This window comes from Oryza glaberrima, chromosome 8 (assembly GCF_000147395.1).
Source record: "Oryza glaberrima chromosome 8, OglaRS2, whole genome shotgun sequence".
Classification (NCBI taxonomy): Eukaryota; Viridiplantae; Streptophyta; class Magnoliopsida; order Poales; family Poaceae; genus Oryza; species Oryza glaberrima.
The window spans coordinates 7,589,503-7,610,623 of record NC_068333.1 but is presented as its reverse complement, the minus strand read 5'-3'; the positions used below and the strand labels follow the sequence as shown (position 1 = coordinate 7,610,623).

Sequence of the window (21,121 nt, the reverse complement as noted above, 5' to 3'; positions counted from 1 at the left end):
GTTGTGTTTGGTTTCGCCGCCATTCTTCTGAATGTTCTTGAGCTTTAAATAGGCAGATGCAGCATGGCGATTTTTTTTTCATTTTTTGACATCGTCTTGAGTTTTTAATCCATTTTGACCAAAATTGTTTGGGTGATATGAATTTTGTTCATTTGGATTTAGTAGCTGCATGCCAGATGCATCTTTTTTGTTGTTAAAGTTATCTTTTTTATTTGGGGATTATGATAATGTTGACCGATATATGTTAAATGGTGCGTATTCTAGTTTTCCAAATTCAACCAATAATATACTGCACATGCATGCTCTGGTGGATGCCTCAGCTATACAGATTAACATACACAGGGTTATGTTTTTTCTTTGACATCAGGTAGTGTTATGTTGTCCACATATACCATGTTCTTTGATCTAAAAAGATAAAAAATTTCACCTTAGTTTTCCTCCACAGCTGGGCCATTTTCATTACTAGTGAGTGTGCACGTGCAAGGCACGTCACGGATAGACATATATAACCATATAGGCAGAGTAAAAGTTTTTGTTATGTAGATCGTGCACAAAAGTCATGTTAAGCATTAGGAGTGCCAATTGGTGTTGCAAATCCCTTTTTATTTGCCTAATATTTTGTGTGTTCATTTGCCTCTTCAATGGCATTTTTAATGTCATGGACACTCCTATGGAAGAATCATTATTATCCGTCGCTATTTTAAATTTAGTACATGTACAGATTGGCTACATCCAATCCAGATAGATATATTTATGTATGGATTAACATACATTCTTGTTGTTGATTTTAAGTATACATGCTAGTTCCCAATGTATACACATTCAAGAAAACGTTGTGGTAGGCGTATTATCTATCTAAAGATTCAAACAAATAAAAAGAATATCGGCATTTATAGATAGACCACACACGGCTTGTTTGGCAACTTGAGGGAAGGGGATTGGGAGTTTACACGAGGGAATTGATGGTGAGATTAAGATGGGAATTTGATTTTTCATCCCAGTCTCTTGTTTGGTAGAGGTGGTGGAAATTGATAGGGAGTTTAGTTGGAGATTAGATCATTAATGAAAACGGATGGCTGAGATTTGTTTAGGCGAAGTAAAGGAGGAATTCCCTCCCAATTACCTGCCCCTACCCAGGTATTGAAAAGGAGGGAGTTCATTCCTCAATTCCCCATTCCTATCCCACCAAAATTCCCATGTCCCCCAACCAAACAAAACAGTTAATAGTCTCATCCCTTTAAACTTCCAATCCCTCCTAAAAACTCCCTCCAACCAAACAGACTGACAGGGTTTGTATATCAGGATAGCTTCAGGTGCTTGTTGGTTGCTTGAATGTCAATTGACAAAACAGACAAGTACAAATAATTCAGAATTGATGGTTCACCATGCAAGCTCGAAAAATACATAAGTTAGCAAGAAACAGTTTAACATTTAATTATGGGATGCCATTTAAAGAAGAAATGTTTAGGCTGCAAATTTTCAGCTATGCAACCTTGTGAAATATATAAAAGAAATATTAGCAGAGAAAAGATAATACGATTGCGAGACTTTCCAAATAATTATATTAGCATAGGAAAGATAAATGGTCCAGGAAAAAAAGGTGTGATAATTTGGAAAAATAAACATATTTATCGGTAGTTCCCTAAAAGTGAAAACTATTCCCTATATCAGAAGTGCCAGGTATAGCATACAAAACCGTGGCTTTATATTACCTTGATCCCTTCCAGTGAATAACTAAAGTACCTTGGATATTATACAACATGCTTTAAGTGGCTTTTTTATGATTCTTTATGGAAATTCAAGCTTTGATTTTCATAACAAGCTCAATACTGTAGCCCCAGAAGTGGAGAGAATCTATATAGATCATTGAACACACATTTTTCTCAGACGATCCCATATCCAAGAGTTAGTTGATTCATTAAACATTCAAATATTGTCAAACACCTCCTGGGGCTAGATTGATCTCATAGTTTACAATGATGAAATAAGAAATAACATAAGTTTTTATTCATGTACTTTTATCATATTCAAATTTCACAAAATAAAATTAAAGCCATCCAAAAGCTAATACTGGAGCAATGCCTGACTGAGACCGCCAACAGAAAAACGGTCCAGAGCATGGGAGAGGAATATTCAATGCCTTAACCCTGTGCTATTCCTAGCATTGAGTCCTTCGAACAAAACTGTGGGCTGTTTTGCTCCTGCTGCCTCGATTCAAAATCATGTAGACAAAATACAGAGTATTAATTACAAAATGATATCAGCAGTAGTTACTCAGTTTAGCATAGGATCTAATAAAATAAAATGTTTGACACTTTGGATAAGCAAAAGAAATCATGACATGTCTTCCTAGGTAGTGATAAACAGCAAAGCCAAAATACTCATTTAACTATTTCCTGAGAAACAACAAAATTGGCAAGTTCTAAAAGACAAGAGAAAAAAAAAAATCCAAAAATGACTACCAAAATATACCAGTGGAGACGTACTTAAATTGTTTATCTGGAAAGTTTAGGGGACAGAATGGCCATGACCGGGGTGTGGGCCGGACGCGATCACGATGCGGAAGGGATCTCAATATAGATAACTATGCTCACCTGAACAATGCATGTTCAGGACATCATATCAAGCAGAAGAGAGTCAACTTAAGCATGCTACTTCTCATAATTTCATAGCTTCCCTGTAAAGAAACAAACAGAACAATTAAATTTTACATGAACCAATAAAAGGTCAACTGTATTGTGTAGAAGAAATTCTTCTAAGTTTAATATGTACATAACACCGAAGGAAGCAGCACATGCATAAAAGTGCTGGTATTTATCTATTAAAAATGCTTGTGAATCAGGGGAGTTCAGGGGAAATTTAGTGCACTCCGCACACATGTAAGAATTGTACATCTAGTATAGGAACTTGCAGCTAACAACGAATTCATATGGAATGGCAAAAACTCAAATTATTTTGAGGTGTACATCGAATGCAAAGCTTTCTTTCGGCCAATTACTTTCTTCTTATTTCACTATTCTCTCAGACCATTTGTGGCAACTTTCAAGCAGATTTTGTTCAGAATCATCAAATATTCAAGAAGAAATTCAACTTTGCAAGCAATTAACTTCTGATGATAAATTGAAGAGAAAGGGGAGATGATTTAAAGGATTCACTCAGATTGGCCATAGAAATTATGTAGAAACCTGTAGTGAGTAATAGATTGGATTTAAATATATCTTTGTGAGGTATTTAACTTCTAATGATGAATTGAAGAGAATGGCGGTGATTTAAAGATTTCACTCGGTGAAGGTTGGTCTTGCAAAATTATGAGATAGGCCTGCAATAAGCAAGAGAACATTTATTTGGGAAGAAATTCAACTTTGTAAGTATTTAACTTCTAATGACGAATTGAAGAGAAAATGGTGGTGTGCTTCACTGAGACGGGCCATAAAAAAATTACTCCTATTCAGAGACCTACAGAGAGCAAGAATATTATTTTGGAAGAAAGTAGCCTAAGTACAGAAAACATGAATTAAAGACTAAGTGCATAGGGATAAAGCCTGTCTTGAGCTCGTAGACCGAGGCAGGTTTGGGTTGCAAATTCCATCTTTGTTATGTGCTATCTGCAAGAACTAAGAATTACTGACGAAAAACATGGAAAATTTGATTAAGGGGAATTGTTGATCACACAAAAAGAACTGCCAGCGGCCTGTATGTATGATTCCAATTCATGCAGCAAATAGGACTCACCATGAGATGCAACTCCAACAATTCTGAAGAACAACCAACGGCCCAAATCAGACTTTTCAGGCATAAATCAAATCACGCGGGGGGGGGGGGGGGGGGGTCAGAATCCAAACAAAGCATTGCTATTCCATCTGACAATCTCTCGTACATCTATCTCGAAACCACTTAGAAATCTGCACATTTTGAGGATCTGACCAAAGGAAATCCAGTGAGGGTTGTCACGGCACCACAAACTTTCGTGTCAGAATAATTTCAAAACCATCATGAACTAATCAAAAGAACCATGAACCATAACAAGCAAACCTCCACCACCCCGATTCATCATGAATCTAACTAATAATCAAAGCAACCATGAACCTGGACCATAATAATCAAACCTCCATCAATTCGGTTCATCTCAACAGGCACTCTCCTTCCTGCATCATCTAGAGGAGCACAAACACATACCACAAGCCAGATCAGCGGTTACAAATAACAATCAACCCAGGGTATCGAATCACCTCGTGTAAGGACTGATAGAAACCGATGATCATCCATCCATCGATTGAAAGTTGTAATCAACCACTCAAATCTGAAATCAATCACCGAACCCAAGTGACTAAATCAAACGACCGGACTGTAGATGGGAAACTGACCTCTTCCTTGAGACCTCGACTTGGGAACTTCCAATCAAATCCGCTCCTGCAACAACCGAACACGGCGAAAGGATGACCACGGGGAACAACATATAGAACACAAAAAAAATCAAAACCAACAAAGGATCGGATTGAATTGAATCGAATCACCGGGGACAAAAAAAAAATCAAACACGTCACAAGCGGGCGGATGCAGGTGAAATTCAGGGCGGCGACGGATCCACGGCTCCGATGGCGGCGGTTGCAGGCGGAGTAGGGTACCGGCCGGCGGCGAGGAGTTGAGGAGGCAGCGGGGGGAAGTGCGGCTCAGCGGTGAGGTGAGGCGGGCGGCGCGGAGGCGTGGCTTCGGTGGCGTGGGGAGGGTCATGGAGATGGCGGCGTGGGGGAGGGCGGTGGCGGTGAGTTCAGGCGGGCGGAGAAGTGGCGTCCGGCGGCCGGCGCGGCGTGGGTTAGGTCCGGCGGGCGTGCGCGTTATTTGTTTTTCGCAGCGTTTCCTTTTTCTGGGGTGCGCGCGGTGCGGTTTCTTTGTTAGGGATGACAGGTGGGTCCCACGCGACAGCGGATCTGAAGGATTGCAGTATAGATTAGTTCCCACATTCCACTCTGACTAAGCACTTGCTTGATGATCTATTTTTAAAGTAATTTTGACAAAGTACAGGTATTTTAACCAAACTATTACAAAACCTATAAAACTATTACAAAACTACATATTCCGCACTAAAATTGTTACAAAACTATGGATTTAAAGCTGAGTATCACAAAAACTACAGTTTTAACATTGAAATTATCACAAAACTACTATTTTATAGCTTTACAAAACTACATATTCCGCACAAAAAATCGTTATAAAACTACATATTTCACACTAAAATTGTTACAAAACTATGGATTTAAAGCTGAATATCACAAAAACTACAGTTTTAATATTGAAATTATCACAAAACTACTATTTTATAGCTTAAATTCCTAGCACTACTATTATGTTAGCTATAAATGTTTAGTTTTACGATTAATTTGGTGCTAAACTTATAGTTTGTGATAATTTTGTTACTAAAATTATAGTTTTGTGATATTTTTGTTACTAAATCTGTAGTTATGTGATACTTAGTTTTAAATTTGTAGTTTTATGATAAATTTAGTATCAAATCTGTAATTTTTTGATTCAACACCTTATAAATCTTATTATTTTACGTAGTTAAAATATTTGTAGCTTTACAAAATTTACTTTTTTACTGTAAATTTCATTCTACCTTACCAACGTCAAGGTGCTAGACTGATAGTAGTAGACAAAGGTACCTTAAATTAAAACTACCTTAACTTAAATAAGAGGGACATGGGTCCCTGATAAGTGGGACCCACCCTCATGGAACCACACGTCACGAACACACGTCCTTTTGACTTAAGTTATAGGGAACCTCGTTGACTTGTCATGAACACCTTAGCTTCCTTGTCCTCATCTCTTCAATGTTGACCAAGGGAGGAATCAATGATTGTCCGCCGATGAGGTGGAAGGCCTGGCATAGAGGCTTGCCTCCACTTGCCATCTAGACAGTTGCGTCCTGCTTCCACGCTGTGGCTGCTTGGGGTCGAGCTTAGCACCAATTGGTTCTCTTTGCGCCGTCGTTGAAAGGACCCATCCTCGCCTTGACAAACCTCGACCTCCAACTCTCCATGCCGGCTCACCATGGGAGGAAGATCGACGGGGCGGAGTAGACGATGCCTTATGCACTAGTGGATCTTGCGAGGTCACCACCCTCTCGGTGTTTTCTTCCACACCCCCTTCCCCTATCAAGCTTCACTCCACCTCTTCCTGAGCGGTCGTGGCTGCCCTCCTCTCCTGCTCCCTTCCCGCCGTAGTGGATGTCATAGAGCTAGAATTGGAACCTCTCTCCAACGATGACGTCGATCTGTTCTTTTTTCTGACTGAGCTTGGGAGAGGAGAGGCGTTGATATGGTCAAATGTTCCCTAGTGTTGGCCACGCACACTTGGCGTCATGGTCCAGGTACATCATTGCGGCCGCCTAGCTCTGCTTTTTAATTCGTTACTGCCAACAGTGGTGCACTACTTAAAAAACCCTCATAGGTACCGGCTCATAGGTTCTAGTTTTTAAAAAACGGGCACCTATTGACCGTTTTCCACCTCCATGAGAGAGAAAAATATGAAATCGGCACCTTTGAACGACTATTGGTGCCTGTTATAAATTAAAATCGTACCTATAATATATTGTAGGTGCCAGTTCTTTAAAATAGCGGCATCTATTATAGGGTCCAGAGAGAGTGGGTTCATATTGCTTGGGTACAGTGGCAGATCTAGAAAATTTTTTTTAGCCTGGGCAAACCTAACGATAGAAAACAAATTAACATGTAAACACAAATACATATAGCATTTTATCATGGATAGAAGTAAAATTGGGCTATTAGCTAATGACTAAGTATGATAATTAGTGCTAATCTAATGGTGCATGTACGCAGCTAGGTTAATGGCTAGGCACCATAGTTAGTTCTAATGCATTGATGCATATGCGGCGGAGCCCGGGCACCTGCCCGTGCTGGCCGGGCCTTGTCTCCGCCACTGCTTGGGTAGTTCTTCATCTTGTGTAGTTCTTCATCTTACTAGTGTTGACCTGTGATGGATGGGGATGAGGATTATTGTTGTTAATCTATGATCTGCGATGGTTGGGGATGAGGATTGCTGTTGTTGATCTGTGGTCTTTGATGGATGAGGATAGGGATTATTGTGGTTAATATGTGATATGTGATGTATGGGATTAGGGGCTGCTTGAAGGAGGGCGCTCGAAAGCACCGGCTCAATGAGCCAATGCTTCGAGCCGGCTTCTCTTCCTTTAAAAAAAATTTTGGAGAGAGCACAAAGGTGTTGGTTCTATAACCGTCACCAATGACATTAACCAATGACCTAATGTCATTGGTGTCGGATGTGAAACCGACATGTATGCCAGTTTTGCAACTGGCACCTTTAAGGTGTTATGCAGTAGTGGTGGTGGGCTAGGAGGATGGAGTCGCTGACGGTGCTAGAGGTCGGTGTTGCTACTGCGGCGCTAATGTAGGGAAGAGAGAAGAGAGGAGGGAGAGAGTTAAAAGGGCATAGAGAAAAGAAGATGATGTGGTCACTTGCATATGGGTCCCACTAGAAGAGTGAGAGTGTTAACAGTGAAATTTGGTAATCGGCAAAGACGCCATCGGCTTAGAATCATTATCGGCTGCAGCATCTCGGAATCAGCCGATGGGAGTTATCAAGTCGCCAATAGTCGGATTCCTGCTATATTCGGTTAAGGAAATCAATCTACTAAAGGAAGCTTATCCCTAAGTGACCGAGTTTAAAGAGGATGCGGCATAGTAGTTTATCTATTAATTAGGAATAGTTTGTTAGCTTCCTTTTATCTTTAGGAAAGTGTGTTTAGTGTCCGATAAGGACTTTATGTTTTCCTTTTATCTTTAGGAAAGTTTCTTTCTTGTCTGACAAGGACTTGTATCAACCCATGGGTATAAATATGTACACCTGGGGTCTATGTAATCGATCTTCACGATCAATACAATTCGGCGCATTGCCACCTTTTACCTTTTCTACTTTTGTTTTTACGTTCCGGCGGAACTTGGCACCCGACGTGGGGCTGCATCGTCTTCGATCTCCGGCGAAGGGATAAGTCCAATGTTCTGCCGGCCCAGGCAATTGTCTCATCTACATCGGCGTCGTTCAAGGTTGCATCAGTACATTCGACCTCTTGGATTACTCTGGTTTGGATAATATATTTGCCTACCTATTTATCATATGTCTCTGTTAGTCTAGTCTTAGCATATCAATTTAGCTCTATCGGCTGCTTCTCGTTTTAGGGTTTCTGCCGGTATCGGCTAAATCGCGTTGCTAGATTAGATTAGCTTAGACATCTACCACCCTGAAAATTCAGTCAATGGCTTGATTGTCTAGATATTATGTTTCTTTTCATACTTAGTGCTGCATTAGTTAAGTTTGATCTACTAAGTCGTGCTTAGAACCATAATCTCTAGCCTGCTTTTGATTGCTAATAAGGGTTTCATCGGGGTTTCAGCCGGTGAGTTATCTGGACGTTGCATCGGCTCATAAGGATTGCATATACATATAAGTTGGATTTAGCCGATGACAACAAAGGTTTCATTGTTTAATCTAATCTTGTAAATTTCATGACATCGGACCTCCAGCCAATTTGTGCTTTAACCTTCGGATCGATGCTTATTTATTATATCATTATCTGCCGATTGGTTTATACTGAACTATATTATTGTTATATTTTATTATCAACAGCCGATTGCCTTTATATCATCATCTACATTAGACATATAGCCGATTGCTTACACCCTATCGCTATCGGCTGGTATCGGCATCGGCTATTATCGGCATCGGCTTGTCAGCCGATCGACTGTTTTGATCTACTATTTGCATATCTTGTCAGTTGCAGGATCAAACTGACTGGCACGCCCGCATCTCATCAATCTTTGGACCTGCACAAGAGCTAAGCAGATCTCTCAGGCCGGTGTGTTCGAGTTTTTCGTCAACAGAGAGAGAGGATGACACTTGGGTCCGATTGCTTTTTTTTCTGAAGTGAAATGAAGAACAGGTTAATGTGCCAAATAGACGCAAAAAGGCTAAAGGGCGATGGATCACTTGGAGCGATCAACCTCCCCTCCTCCACGTGGTTTTCTTTTTTGGCACCGCATTACTTTCCTATTTTAATAAATTTATGCACCTAAAGTTTATACACCTCAAGTTTACACATCTAAAATTTAGAGATCCAAATATAAGTCAAAAGTTTATATATCATATTCAAATTTGAATTTGAATTCAAATATTTTTTATATATAGTACTTCTATGCATTTAAAGTTTATACACCTAAAGTTTATATAACCAAAGTTTATAAGTCAAAAGTTTATATATCCATTTCAATTTAAATTTGAATTTAAATATTTTTTATATATAGTATTTCTATACATAATTTTTTCCAACTTTACTTTTTTATTTTTTTTAAATTTATGGCGTAGTAGGAAGAGAATAAGGGGGAGGAAGAAGAGAGAGAGAGGAGCGCATGGGAGGGGGGGGGATAGGGGGTGATCACTCCGAGCGATCGTAGGCACACCCCAATATACGCCGACACTAAAACGTAGTCTAAACCGCTAGGGACACAAAATGAACCGGTGAAATAAAACATCTGGTTTGTGGTTGAGGGAGACAAAAACAGACTTGCCCATAATTTAGGGACACAAATTAAACTTTCGAAATGCAAAAGCCGAAAGCTAATTAGGATATCGGGCCGGCCTAATATCAGCAAAGCGGCTTCCAGCTGCCCCTGGCCAGCCCAGCTTATCCCCGATGACGTCTGCAGCCTGCTAGGTAAAAGCCCAGCACGCCTGCATCGCCTAGAAGTAGGAATAAGTTCACCAGGGGTACCTAAACTTAACAGCGAGATTTTTTGAGGTCCATTAACCACAAAACCAGAAATCTCCACCCCCCCTAAACTATAAAAAACTGTGCAAAAAAAGGTCCCTAGGCAGTATTGACCTAATTTTTCCACGGTTTCACTGACGTGGCATATGGTGGGACCCACATGTCAGCGTCCTCTCTTTTCCTCTTTTCTTTTTCTTTTTTCTTCTTCTCTTTTCTTTGTCTTCTCTTCTCCTCTTCTCTTCTTCCTCCCTCTTCTTTTCTTCCTCCCCGAGCCTAAGAGGCCGGTGGGCGGGTGGGGCAGCGGGCGGAGCAGGCAGGTGGCAATGGGCGAGCGCGGAGGGAGACAAGGTCGCCGCCGCCGCCACCCCACTCTACTCCGTCGGTCACTACGTGTCGGAGGGCGGCTACGGACAACACTAGCCGCTGCCGCCATTTGGCGAGTCGTCGCGCGGCCCCTTCAACATCCTGGATCAGAGGCCTAGGTTCGTCAACCGCCACGGCCGCCTCTACGAGGCCAACACCCGCAGCTTCCACGATCTCGCCGAGCATGACATTCGCGTCGCCGTTGTCAACATCACCGCGGTGTGTTTGCGTCGTCGTCCACGCGCCTCGCCATGCACCCCCGCCTCACCGCGCATTGGATTGATTGGTATATGATCGCGTGGTTTCATTGCGTTGTATTGTAGGGATCCATGAACGCGCCATTCTACAACACTCGGTCGGTCAAGGTCGCGTATGTCCTAGATGGCGAGGGGGAGCCCGAGATCGTGTACCCACACATGTCGCCCGGTGGCCGCGGCGGTGAGAGCGAGGAGCGCCGCCGCAAGCGCGGCAAGGGCAACTGGCGTGAGGAGGAAGAGGAAGAGGAGGAGCAGAAGGGGCAGGAGGACGAAGAGGAAGAACAAGTCGGCCACACCGGCGGTAGCAGCTAGCCGCGGCGCAGCGCACCTTCTGCCAGCCACTCGCGGGGCGCATCCTCGCCACGGCGGGGACCAGGAACGCGGCCGTGTCTGCCCCCGCCGTTCAGGTCTCCCTGGCGCTCTTTGCGGGCGACGTGCGGGGCGCCACGCGGAGGCAGGTGCTCCAGATGCTCGGCTGCGGTGGCGGCGGCAGGGGCGGCACATATCAGAAGTAGCTTCTACCGCCGGTGCCCCCTCTCCTGCCGCTCCTCTCCCCTGCCGCCGCGCCGTGCGCCGCTACTCTCCGCTGCCGAGCTTGCCATCGCACCGGCCGTCTTTCTCCCCCTCTCCCGCTGTCGCTGCCCCAGCTCTGCTGCCGGCCGCCTCACGCCCGAGTCTGCCATCGCGCCTGCTCGAGAGGAGAGAAGAGAAGAGAAAAATAAAAGAAAGGAGAGATGTGGGCCTACACTATTTTCTCTCACTTACATGTGGCCCCGCATATTTATTTTTTTATTTTTTGCTGACTAGGATGCCACGTCAGCAAAACCAGGTGCAAATACTACCATGGGACCTCCTTTGCATGGTTTTAGTAAGTTTAGGGATTAACATTTCTGGTTTTGTGGTTTAGGGATCTCAAAAAATCTCGCTGTTAAGTTGAGGGAGCTCTGGTGAACTTATTCCCCTAGAAGTACTCCTTCCCAGCCCACTGCTTGGCAGAAAGATGAGTTGTTACGCTACTGTTGCAGGCTGCAACATGAATGTAATGGGCTTTGAATGTTGATGCTGGCCTGTTGGACTTTGTTGTCTTATGTCATTATGCAATTGGTCCATTTGTGGCCTAGTTTTGGGCTGGATATGCACAAAGTTGGGCTCACCATGCGTGCGTCCTCAGCCCAACTGATTTCAGCTCAACTCTACTACTCCGTCGTACTACTCCATACTATTGGGGACAGGCCTTTTGCCTTATAATAAATAAATCATTCAATACAAGTGATTGCTAATTAGAGCGCACACTATTTTTCCTTTTAATAGCACTTCCATATGAAACTGAATTATAAGAAACTTTCAGTTGTGCAAACTTTCATCTTGAATTAGAAAAAAAGTTTAACTCAAAACCTGAAAACTTGTGCGGTGGGAACGCAGCTGCGCTAAGGGTGCAAGAGCAAGTTCCCAACACTCACCTCTCATTTTCCGCGCGCACGCTTTTCAAACTGCTAAACGGTGTGTTTTTTATAAAAAAAATTATATACAAAAGTTGTTTAAAAAAATCATATTAATCTATTTTTTAAAAAAATAGCTAATACTTAATTAATCATGTGCTAATGGACCGCTCTATTTTCTGTGCATGGGAAATAGGTTCCCAATACCCACCTCCGAACACAGCCTAAATAGCAATTTCGTCCAACATCAAGCACAGATATTGATGAACACTTTAAACTTGCATACAAGATTTGATTTATCCATTGATATGTAGTACAGTATCTGTTACAAAATATCACCATGTTGATCATAACATAATGTGGCAAATTAGCAAGATGTGGCTACTGAATTGAGACAACTTAATCTGAATGTAATTAACAACCTGATGCGGCCTGCTTGCCTCTCCTAGCAACAAAGCACTAGCTAATTAAAGCACAAAGAAAAGAAGAGTTCTTTGTAACATGGAGACGCACTCTGTTTTTTTGATCTCTGAACAAAAAATATATCAAAGGGATAAAAATAAGGAGAAGAAGGCTAAAAATGTAATCCTCTGTCGATCCATGGAAGTGTCTTGGCTGGCCGTCGTCGTCTTCGCCTCCGGCCAGCCAGCCGGCGCGCTGTGCACGCATGGCGGCGGCAGCGGCGGCGGCGGTGGCTTTTTTTTCTTTATTGTGGTGGTGGTCGCTAGCTGACCTGCTCGCCGATGAGGTCGAGGCCGACGGCGAGGAAGGTGACGCCCTGGAAGAGGAGGAAGTAGAAGTGCAGCCCCTGCGCCGAGAGCAAGCTGCGCGTGGCGGCGGTGAGGAGGAGGAACGCCAGCGCGAGCTCCTTCTTGAAGATCCGGTTCGGAGCCTTCGCCGCCTTGCTCTTCTTCACCGGCGTCCCCGGCGCCGCCGCCGCCGCCGCCGCCGCCGCCGTGGCGTCCTCCTGCTCCTTGTGCAGCTTGGCCCACTCCTTGAGGCCGCCCTCGGAGACGCCGCGGTGGAGCTTGGCCGGTGGCGGCCGGGCGTCGGCGTCGGCGGCCTCGGCGAGGGCGAGGATGTCGGACTCCGACGAGGTCCTGCCGGCCTTCTTGGTGACGACCCACTCGTAGGAGCTCCCCAGCTGGAAGAGGCCGGAGACCATGGCGTTGAACTTGGTGACGGACATGGTGTTCTCGAAGAGGAGGTAAGGGATGACGAAGGGGAACGACTTGGGCGCCGGCAGGATGTTGAGCACCGACATGATCACCGGCACGTAGCAGATCACCCAGATCGGCAGCTCCGCCTCCGGCACGAACATGGTCAGCGGCAGGATCACGCAGAAGAGCGTGAACGAGTAGAATGGCAGGATCAGCTTCCGCAGCAGGAAGAACAGCATAACCAGGTTCGCCTTCTTCCACGTCGAGATCTGCAAATATCATATAATATAGTGTCAGAGCTGAATTAGCTCGAGATCATCCTCATCTCATTAGCAATGGCGGCGGCTGGCGCGCCGGCGTCGATGAGGTTATTACCTTGGACTTGAAGACGGCCGGGAGGCAGAGACGGAAGAGCTGCATGGGGCCGGAGTGCCACCGGTGCTGCTGCTTCCGGTAAGCCTGGTACGACTCCGGCAGCTCACAGAGAACCTAGAATAATACAAGAATGCAACAAATGGCATCGTTCAATCATAGTAGCCATAGCCAATGTTTTAAATAGCAGGCTAAGATATTTAGTGGTTGGCCTTCTCAAATAACTATAGCGGGCTAAATGAAGACAGCTATAGCGATTAAATTTTACATGAGAGTAAATAGCTAAAACACTTTTTAGACGGAGATTTAAAACCCTGATTAAACAACCATGGAGCATGGACATGTGGATGGCTGGATGCATGGTTAAACATACATACCTTGACGTCGTTGAGGAAGATGAACTTCCAGCCGTTGAGGTGGGCGCGGACGGCGATGTCCATGTCCTCGACGGTGGTGCGCTCCATCCAGCCGCCGGAGTCCTCGAGGGCCTTGATGCGCCACACGCCGGCGGTGCCGTTGAACCCGAAGAAGCTGAGGTAGACGCCATTCACCTGCTGCTCCACCTCGAAGTGGAAGCACAGGTTTATGTTCTGCAGCCGGGTCAGCAGGTTCTCGTCCTTGTTCACGAAGCTCCACCGCGCCTGCACCAGCCCTAGCTCCGGGTTTCCCTATTGTAGTACGTACACAAAATTTCATTTCGATTTAGTTTAGTTTGTTTGATTGATCGATCTCCAACATGTTTGACCTAATTATCCGCTTGTTAATTAATTAATTAATTAATTAATTAATTAATTGGTTATTCTAGAAGAAGCAAATTAAATCACAAAATGATTCCATTGACCTTGGGATTCGATATGTATTAGCCTCATCTTTCGCGACTTGTAGATCTCCGATCTAAAACGGTCTAAAAATGTATAATCCATGCATAAAATTAATGAAACATAAGAGACCCTTTATATTAATGGATTGTGATAATGTGTCTCACTGACTGATGGGTCCCATATTTTGCATCATGAAGTTAAGTTTATTCTAAAGATGAGACTACTGTATCGCTAGATTCGACAGTTGTGCAACATATATAGGAATGTGAACGCACGCATCAGTTTAGTCAAAAGGAGAGCCAATCTTTGGAGGTCAACTACTGTACCGAATCTATGATTTGGACTTACATGGTCCATGCATGCATGCCCTAACTGCAGAAACGCTTATTACTTGCATGTCCAAAGTCCAAATAGTATACCCCTCTTAACATGTTGTTAGTAGTAGTACTATTATAAATAATCACTAACTAATTAATTAGGCAGAGGTTTATTACAGACCTTGTAAGTCGCCATGGCTTTTATTAGGCTCTAATACCAAAGCATAATCTCAACACATTTGTATACTATACTGATCTCGAGCTCTTAGGGAATATTTCTACCCGCGATTCAACACTGGCTAACTTATAGTAATGCAATCCTATGGCCATTGAGATCTGAGACTTGGAACTGAAGGCACACATCTTTCAATCCCATTGGACATATACTTATATATATGCACATTTGGCACATATACTATTAGACTAGCTAGTATCAATTTATAAACAGGGTGCAGATGAGTGTTTCGATATTACTCAATCAGTGTACGGTTTGTTGCAGAAATCGGATGATTTCAGTTGCTCAACGAAATCTCCACATATATATTGCTTAAAGAAGATGAAGAGTGTGACATGTACTATTTACTACTCTCTCTAAAAAAAGACAAACTCTAGCTACGTCCAGATTCAATGATAGGATTGGACTTTTCTTTAGGACGAAGGGGTATGTATATTACCTTGAAGTGTGGGACGGTGAGCTTGAGGAAGTCGGGGTTGGGCTGGAAGTCGGCGTCGAAGATGGCGACGAACTCGTAGTCGCGGACGTAGTCGCAGCTCATGGCGGACTTGAGGTTGCCGGCCTTGTAACCGGTGCGATTGAGGCGGTGGCGGTAGATGATGTTGACGCCGCGCTGGCTCCACTTGGTCACCTCCGCCTTGATCAGCATCTGGCACGTCTCGTCGTCCGAGTCGTCCAGCACTTGCACCAGCATCCTCTCCCGCGGCCAGTCGATCTGGCACACATGCGATATCGACGTCTCATACACCTGCAACACAACATTAATTTCATAATCATATGCTCGGAAACAACTTCATATCAATATGTAGTGTACATAGGGTTTTAAATCTCCCGCTATAGCTGTTTTAGAAGGGTTCTAGCTATTTGCTCTTATGTACAATTTAGCCGCTATAGCTCCATTTAGCCCGTTACAGTTGCCGCTATAGCTGTTTGAGAAGCTAACCGCTAAATGCCTTAGCTCGCTATTTAAAACATTGTCAATATAATTGATTACCTCTTTCTCGTTGCACATTGGCATCTGGATGAGCACCATGGGGAAGTAGCCGCCGCCGTCACCGGCGGTGGCCTCGATGTCGTCGTTGGAGATGGAGGTGTCGGCGACGGGCTTGATGCCGCGGAGCTTGATCCAGAAGCAGCCGAGGCAGAGGACGAGGCGGTCGACGGATTGGACCATGAAGAGGGCGATGCAGAAGCCGGAGAGCTTCTGGATGGCCCAGGCGATGTAGTCGATGCGGAAGGCGAGCCACGCCACGTAGGCGCGGTGGAGCCACCCCTCGATCTCCTCCTTCTCCGGCATCCGGAGGTGCTCCGGCAGGTGGCGGCGGAGGTGCTCCGGGAGGTGCTGCAGGTGCTCGGGCAGCCGCCGGAGGTACTTCTCCGGGAGCCCCGCCGCCGAGCGGGGGAAGTGCCAGCCCTTGAGGTGGGCCACCGTCTCGAAGGCGAGCATGGCGAGGGAGAGGAGGAGGAAGCCGCGGAGGAAGCGGAGCATGGCGCGGCCGCGCCCGGAGGCCTCGGCGTCGGGCTCCGCGTCGGCGTCGCGGCTGCGGCGGACGCGGCGGTTCACGGCGCCCAGGACCGCCCAGAACCCCGCGGCGAGCCACGCCACGCAGCCCACGGCGCGGTGCGCGCGGAGGAGGAGCACCCACGTGAGCTGCTTCGCGTTCTTCCCCCGCGCCTTCTCCGACGGCACCGCCATGCCCGGCCCATCGATCTCCACCAGCGAGTAGGGGTTGTCCATCTTCACCACCACCGGCGTGCCCCGCTCCTCCTTGCCACCCCACCACGACTCCGAGTACGTGTTCGGAGGAGGCGCCATTGCTGCCTCACCTAGCTCGAGCTAGCTAACTCTTCCTCTGCCGCCGCCGCCGCCGCCGCCGCCTCGGTGTCCGTGTCGCGGCGCCGGAGAAGCCGACGATGAGCTAGCCGTTGGAAAGTGCAGCTTGCTAGGCTTGGTTCCAGCAACTCACCATGTGAGGTTGCTTCCTCCTTAGGTTACCCTTGCTTGCTGCCCTCTTGCCCCCTCAGGTACAAGATCTTGTGCTTTTCAGTGCAGTGTTGCTGTTGCTGCTGATTTAACTTCAATTTCTCAGTCTTACCTCTGATGAACAAACTCACTCACTCACTCACCTGTCAACAAACAAAAAAAGATAAATCAAATGAGCTAAAAACACTACTACAAACAAAACACAACAAGATGAATAATTTTGGCAGAACCAACCAATCAACCATCAAATATGAACAGTACTACTCACCCTGTAATTCTTTGTTCTGTGACCCTGATGATGAGAGAACCAAGAAAATGGTACTCTCCCTGGCTAATTAAGGTGCCTATGAGCTTCAGATCCAAGAAAGGTGCAGACTAGACTGCCTTGGAGGAGACCAATGCACAGTTGCACACACACAAACACACAAACACAAGAGCTAGTAGCACTCACTCTGGTGTCTAGAGATCAGCTCACTCAGTGGCTAGCTGATTTGAGGATAGTAGAGATACAGTGGAGAGTAGTACTAGCTACCAGTTGATCAGTAGTAGTAGAAGTAGCACTAGGGTGTACACACCAATTGCTACTTTGATCTTCTTCTTCTTTTTCTTCTGCTGCTGATGCTAGCTAGCTGCTGCACTACAAGCTCCAGACTCTAGACTCCAGAGTAAGGCATCAGGTAGGCCACTAGTAGGGTTTTATAGAGAGATTAACACTAACACTTTGCACTGGTTAGGAGTAGCTAACACAGTGTAGTAGCTGGCTTGGCTTGTTCTTAATTACTATTATTTTATGCTGGGAGAGTAGTACACTAGCTGTGGCTGCAAGTTTTGACCTGATTTGGGCATTAAATTTCTTGGCAATGGAGGTGTGATCTTGGGTTAAAAAAAGCTTGGGAAGAATTGGGGAATCTGCCGGCACCGTGTGCGTCGATCGAGTCCATGCCATGTGGGACACTTTTAATGAAGAGCTATAGCTATTCTAGCTATTAGCCCGTTGCTGCTTGCTGCAGGGCCAGTGCTGCTAATTGTTGTTAACTTGGACAGAAATGTATACTAGTATTGTGTGTGTGAATTAACCGTTAAGCCAGGGTCTAATTGCGGCTTTGCATGCCTGATTAAGAAGCTTCCTTGGAATTTCTGGGGATTGGGTTTGCCTGCCCTGGCTGTCCTGCTTGCACTGTTGCACATGCTCTTAATTTTCGCCAAGCTCGATCGACTTAACCGGGCTTAATTGGGTGGGCTTAAATTGGGCTCGGATTTGACATGACCTAAACTGGAATATTGATTGAATTAATATCAATTTTGGACGGATGAGTTCACTAAAATATTTTTGAGAAATTACATGGTAATGGCATTAATTTTCAGCACATTTAACTCTAACTTTTGGTTGACAAATTTAATTTGCAAGTAAGCTTTTGAATTTAATTTGGTTGACTTAATAAAGCTGTACACAAGCGTCAATGTAATTAATTTTGTTCTTGGTAATTTAACAAAGTTTTTTACAATAATGTCTACAAATGAGAGTTCTGAAAGTGCACCATCTCGAAAAAAATCGCTACACGACAGAAAGAACAGTGAACTTGGTGGACCGTTCAAGTTGTGCATTTTCTAATTCCTAATATTTTTTTTCCTAAATCAATTGTGTTGTCAATTGTGCTGCTAGCTCGAATTTTTTTTTATCTTGCCCACAAGAGAGCTTTTCCCTTTCTTTAGAAGTTGTGGTTTCAAATTTGTGTTCATCCTTGATGGTAATTAAACTTTTTTTTCCTATAATTGATATATTTTGCCACACCTATACCATTTTCCTTTAGTCATGTCTAATGTAACTGTTAAAATTTTATTCTTACTATTTTGCGTGCTTAAATATTATGTGAATCCAATATATGCATGAGACCTGATTAATGTGAGTTATAATACTTCATGCTTCCATATCGTGGTTGTTTCTTATATTAGGCGGTGTAACCTCTGGTATCAGAATTTACGTTTCCTTAATTTACTGCTTGATGTGATCTTTGGTACTAGTAATCTAATGTAGTATAATCAGTTTACCTTTTGCATACATCTCGTGGTCGCCGTATCATGTATACATACTCTTGAAACATTTACTTGTCACACATCTCAAACAAGTCAATCAAGCAATCTAACGTTCGGAAAACATGTATCACATGTTTTGACAGAATTTTGCATTACTTTGATCATTGCACACTCACTTGTTAAATACACTACAGGTAGTTTAACCTTAACACTTCCATTTCGCATGATTCTCTTCCCCTCGCGCGCATAGGTATTGACTGAGAGGGGAAATCCACTCATAATTTATTTACATATACACATACACGAAAGTATTTTCCATGAGAAGAAATTAATGTACTAATGTCATTTTGACATATATCAAATCATAGCATTTGTGCATATACAAGAGTGAGATAGGCTTTCATGGTTTGATGTTCTACACACTCTGAAATGACACACCTCTTTTTGAAAACAGAGTTTATATAATAAAATTAGACTTTAATATTATGAAAGCATTCAATCTAATGATAATTTTCATAAAACTAATTTATAAAAAGCATCAAACACATTTCAGTCTAACAATATATCAATGTTGACATCCAGTGAGGGGAGCACCAGTTGTGTGGTGGAGTACTGCTAGCTGTGGGTGCACTACTCATTTATGAGAGTTCAAATCCTGGTACTCACGAATACTACGTTCATGTGAATATATACATTTTTAATTAATAGTATTTTTGTAAGCCTAGGATTAGCCGCTGGTTTTTATATTTTGAAACGTGTGTTAGGATGCGCAATGGCAGATGCGTGAGTGTGGTGTGCTTATGCAGTGGTATGTGCATACGCCTTCAGTGTAATCGAAAAAGAAAATGTTTGATATCCAGTGCATCAAGTAAAAAAAAAAGGGAAATTAATGATACTTCTGTATATTTAATTTTGTGTGATAAACGGGTCATAATGAGTACTTCTCTATTCCCTTAAATATAATCTTGATGCTCTTGCTAAGTGTCGTTCTCTCGTTACATATATGTTTGCCGAAGTGAAGGGGGTACACAAGTTAATTAATATATATAATGATCATTTTGTATCACGTCCTAGTTAATTTATGGGGAGAGTTAATTAGTGACCAATACGTGTGTACGTGTCCCTTGCAATGTGGAAATAACCAGATCGACTAGAGAAACTTACAGTTGGTTAACAAAGGCATTGATAAGTTTCATAAAGAAAAAAGTGTGAAACCACACGCAGCTTCACATGCATGGTCAAGAAAAACTCATAACTAGCGAAAGATTTCCCCTCGAAATGCTCTAATAAAACCAAATTTTAGTACAACAAGCTCGCCTCTAATTATAGCCAGGTCAAACCCAGTTGCATTATTAAAGTTTAAGCATGATTTGATCATAGTCAAATGATGATGGTATGGATCGACGCGGTATCTCAAAACTCTCACAAATTCCTAGGACAGAAGCCCCTCGTGGCCTGGAGCACTTGTCCTTGGTTGCAATTTTTTTCACCTCCGTTTCACAATCTCGATGCAAATTTGGTTCCTACCTAGCTAGTGAAATTAAGGAAATTAAAGAGGGACACCATCAAAAGCTTCAATGTTGCAGTGCGCCAATTAACAATGGGTATTACAGTAGTATTTATGTGAGTGAGTGCCATTGCATGCAAGTGTTTATGCGATCAATCCAATTTGCATGAAGGCAAGATCATGATAAGCATGACACGGCATCAAACGCATCACCTCGGAGTTTAGGTTTCCATTTTTCAATTGCTATGTACATGTACCATTAAACACAACACACACAAATAAGCCCCCTTTATTCACCACTACAAAATATATTTTTTTTTGCAAACGGCCCGAAAAAAGTTTTCCCGTGCGGAAGGGCTAGCCGCCGCCCCCATGCCTCCCCACCGTGCGATCCACCGCCGCCGTGTGGGGGGAGGACGGCCACCGTCGGATCCGCGCGGGCGAAGGCCATCATGTCTCATGACCACTAGATCCACCGCTCCTGCGCGTGGGCGATGGCCGCCGCGCCTCCCCAGCGCAGGATCCTCTGCGCGGGGAGAGGGCGGTCGCTGTTGGATCCGTGCCATCGCGCGCCTCCTCTGCCCTCCCTTGCTGCCCGAGCCCTCCGTTGCCGCCGCCGCTGCCCGTCGCCGTCGCCTCCCGCGCCCTGCGTGCCGTGTGGTCGGAGAAGAGGTGAGGAGAGGAAGATAGAAAGGAGAGAAAGTCAGATAGAAAGGAGTGAAAATAAAAGGGAAAGGAAGATAGAGGAGGTGCAAGGTAATAAATAGTGTATAGAGGGTTGGTAGCGGATTAGTGTATGGGTAGCAGATTGCGGACAGCGGGTGCTATTGTGG

At 44.3% G+C, this 21,121-nt stretch overlaps 1 protein-coding gene across 1 annotated transcript; it reads right to left on the bottom strand.

The window, feature by feature from the left end:
- Positions 1–12,240: 12,240 nt before the first annotated feature.
- Positions 12,241–17,412, bottom strand: LOC127781460 (probable xyloglucan glycosyltransferase 3). Its single transcript, XM_052308415.1, has 6 exons — positions 17,016–17,412; positions 15,758–16,890; positions 15,203–15,511; positions 13,768–14,058; positions 13,394–13,507; positions 12,241–13,287 (listed from the first exon to the last, which is right to left on the bottom strand). The coding sequence occupies exons 2-6, from the start codon at positions 16,577–16,579 to the stop codon at positions 12,583–12,585; spliced, it is 2,241 nt and encodes a 746-aa protein (XP_052164375.1). The 5' UTR covers positions 16,580–16,890; positions 17,016–17,412; the 3' UTR covers positions 12,241–12,582.
- Between the last annotated feature and the right edge of the window lie 3,709 nt (positions 17,413–21,121).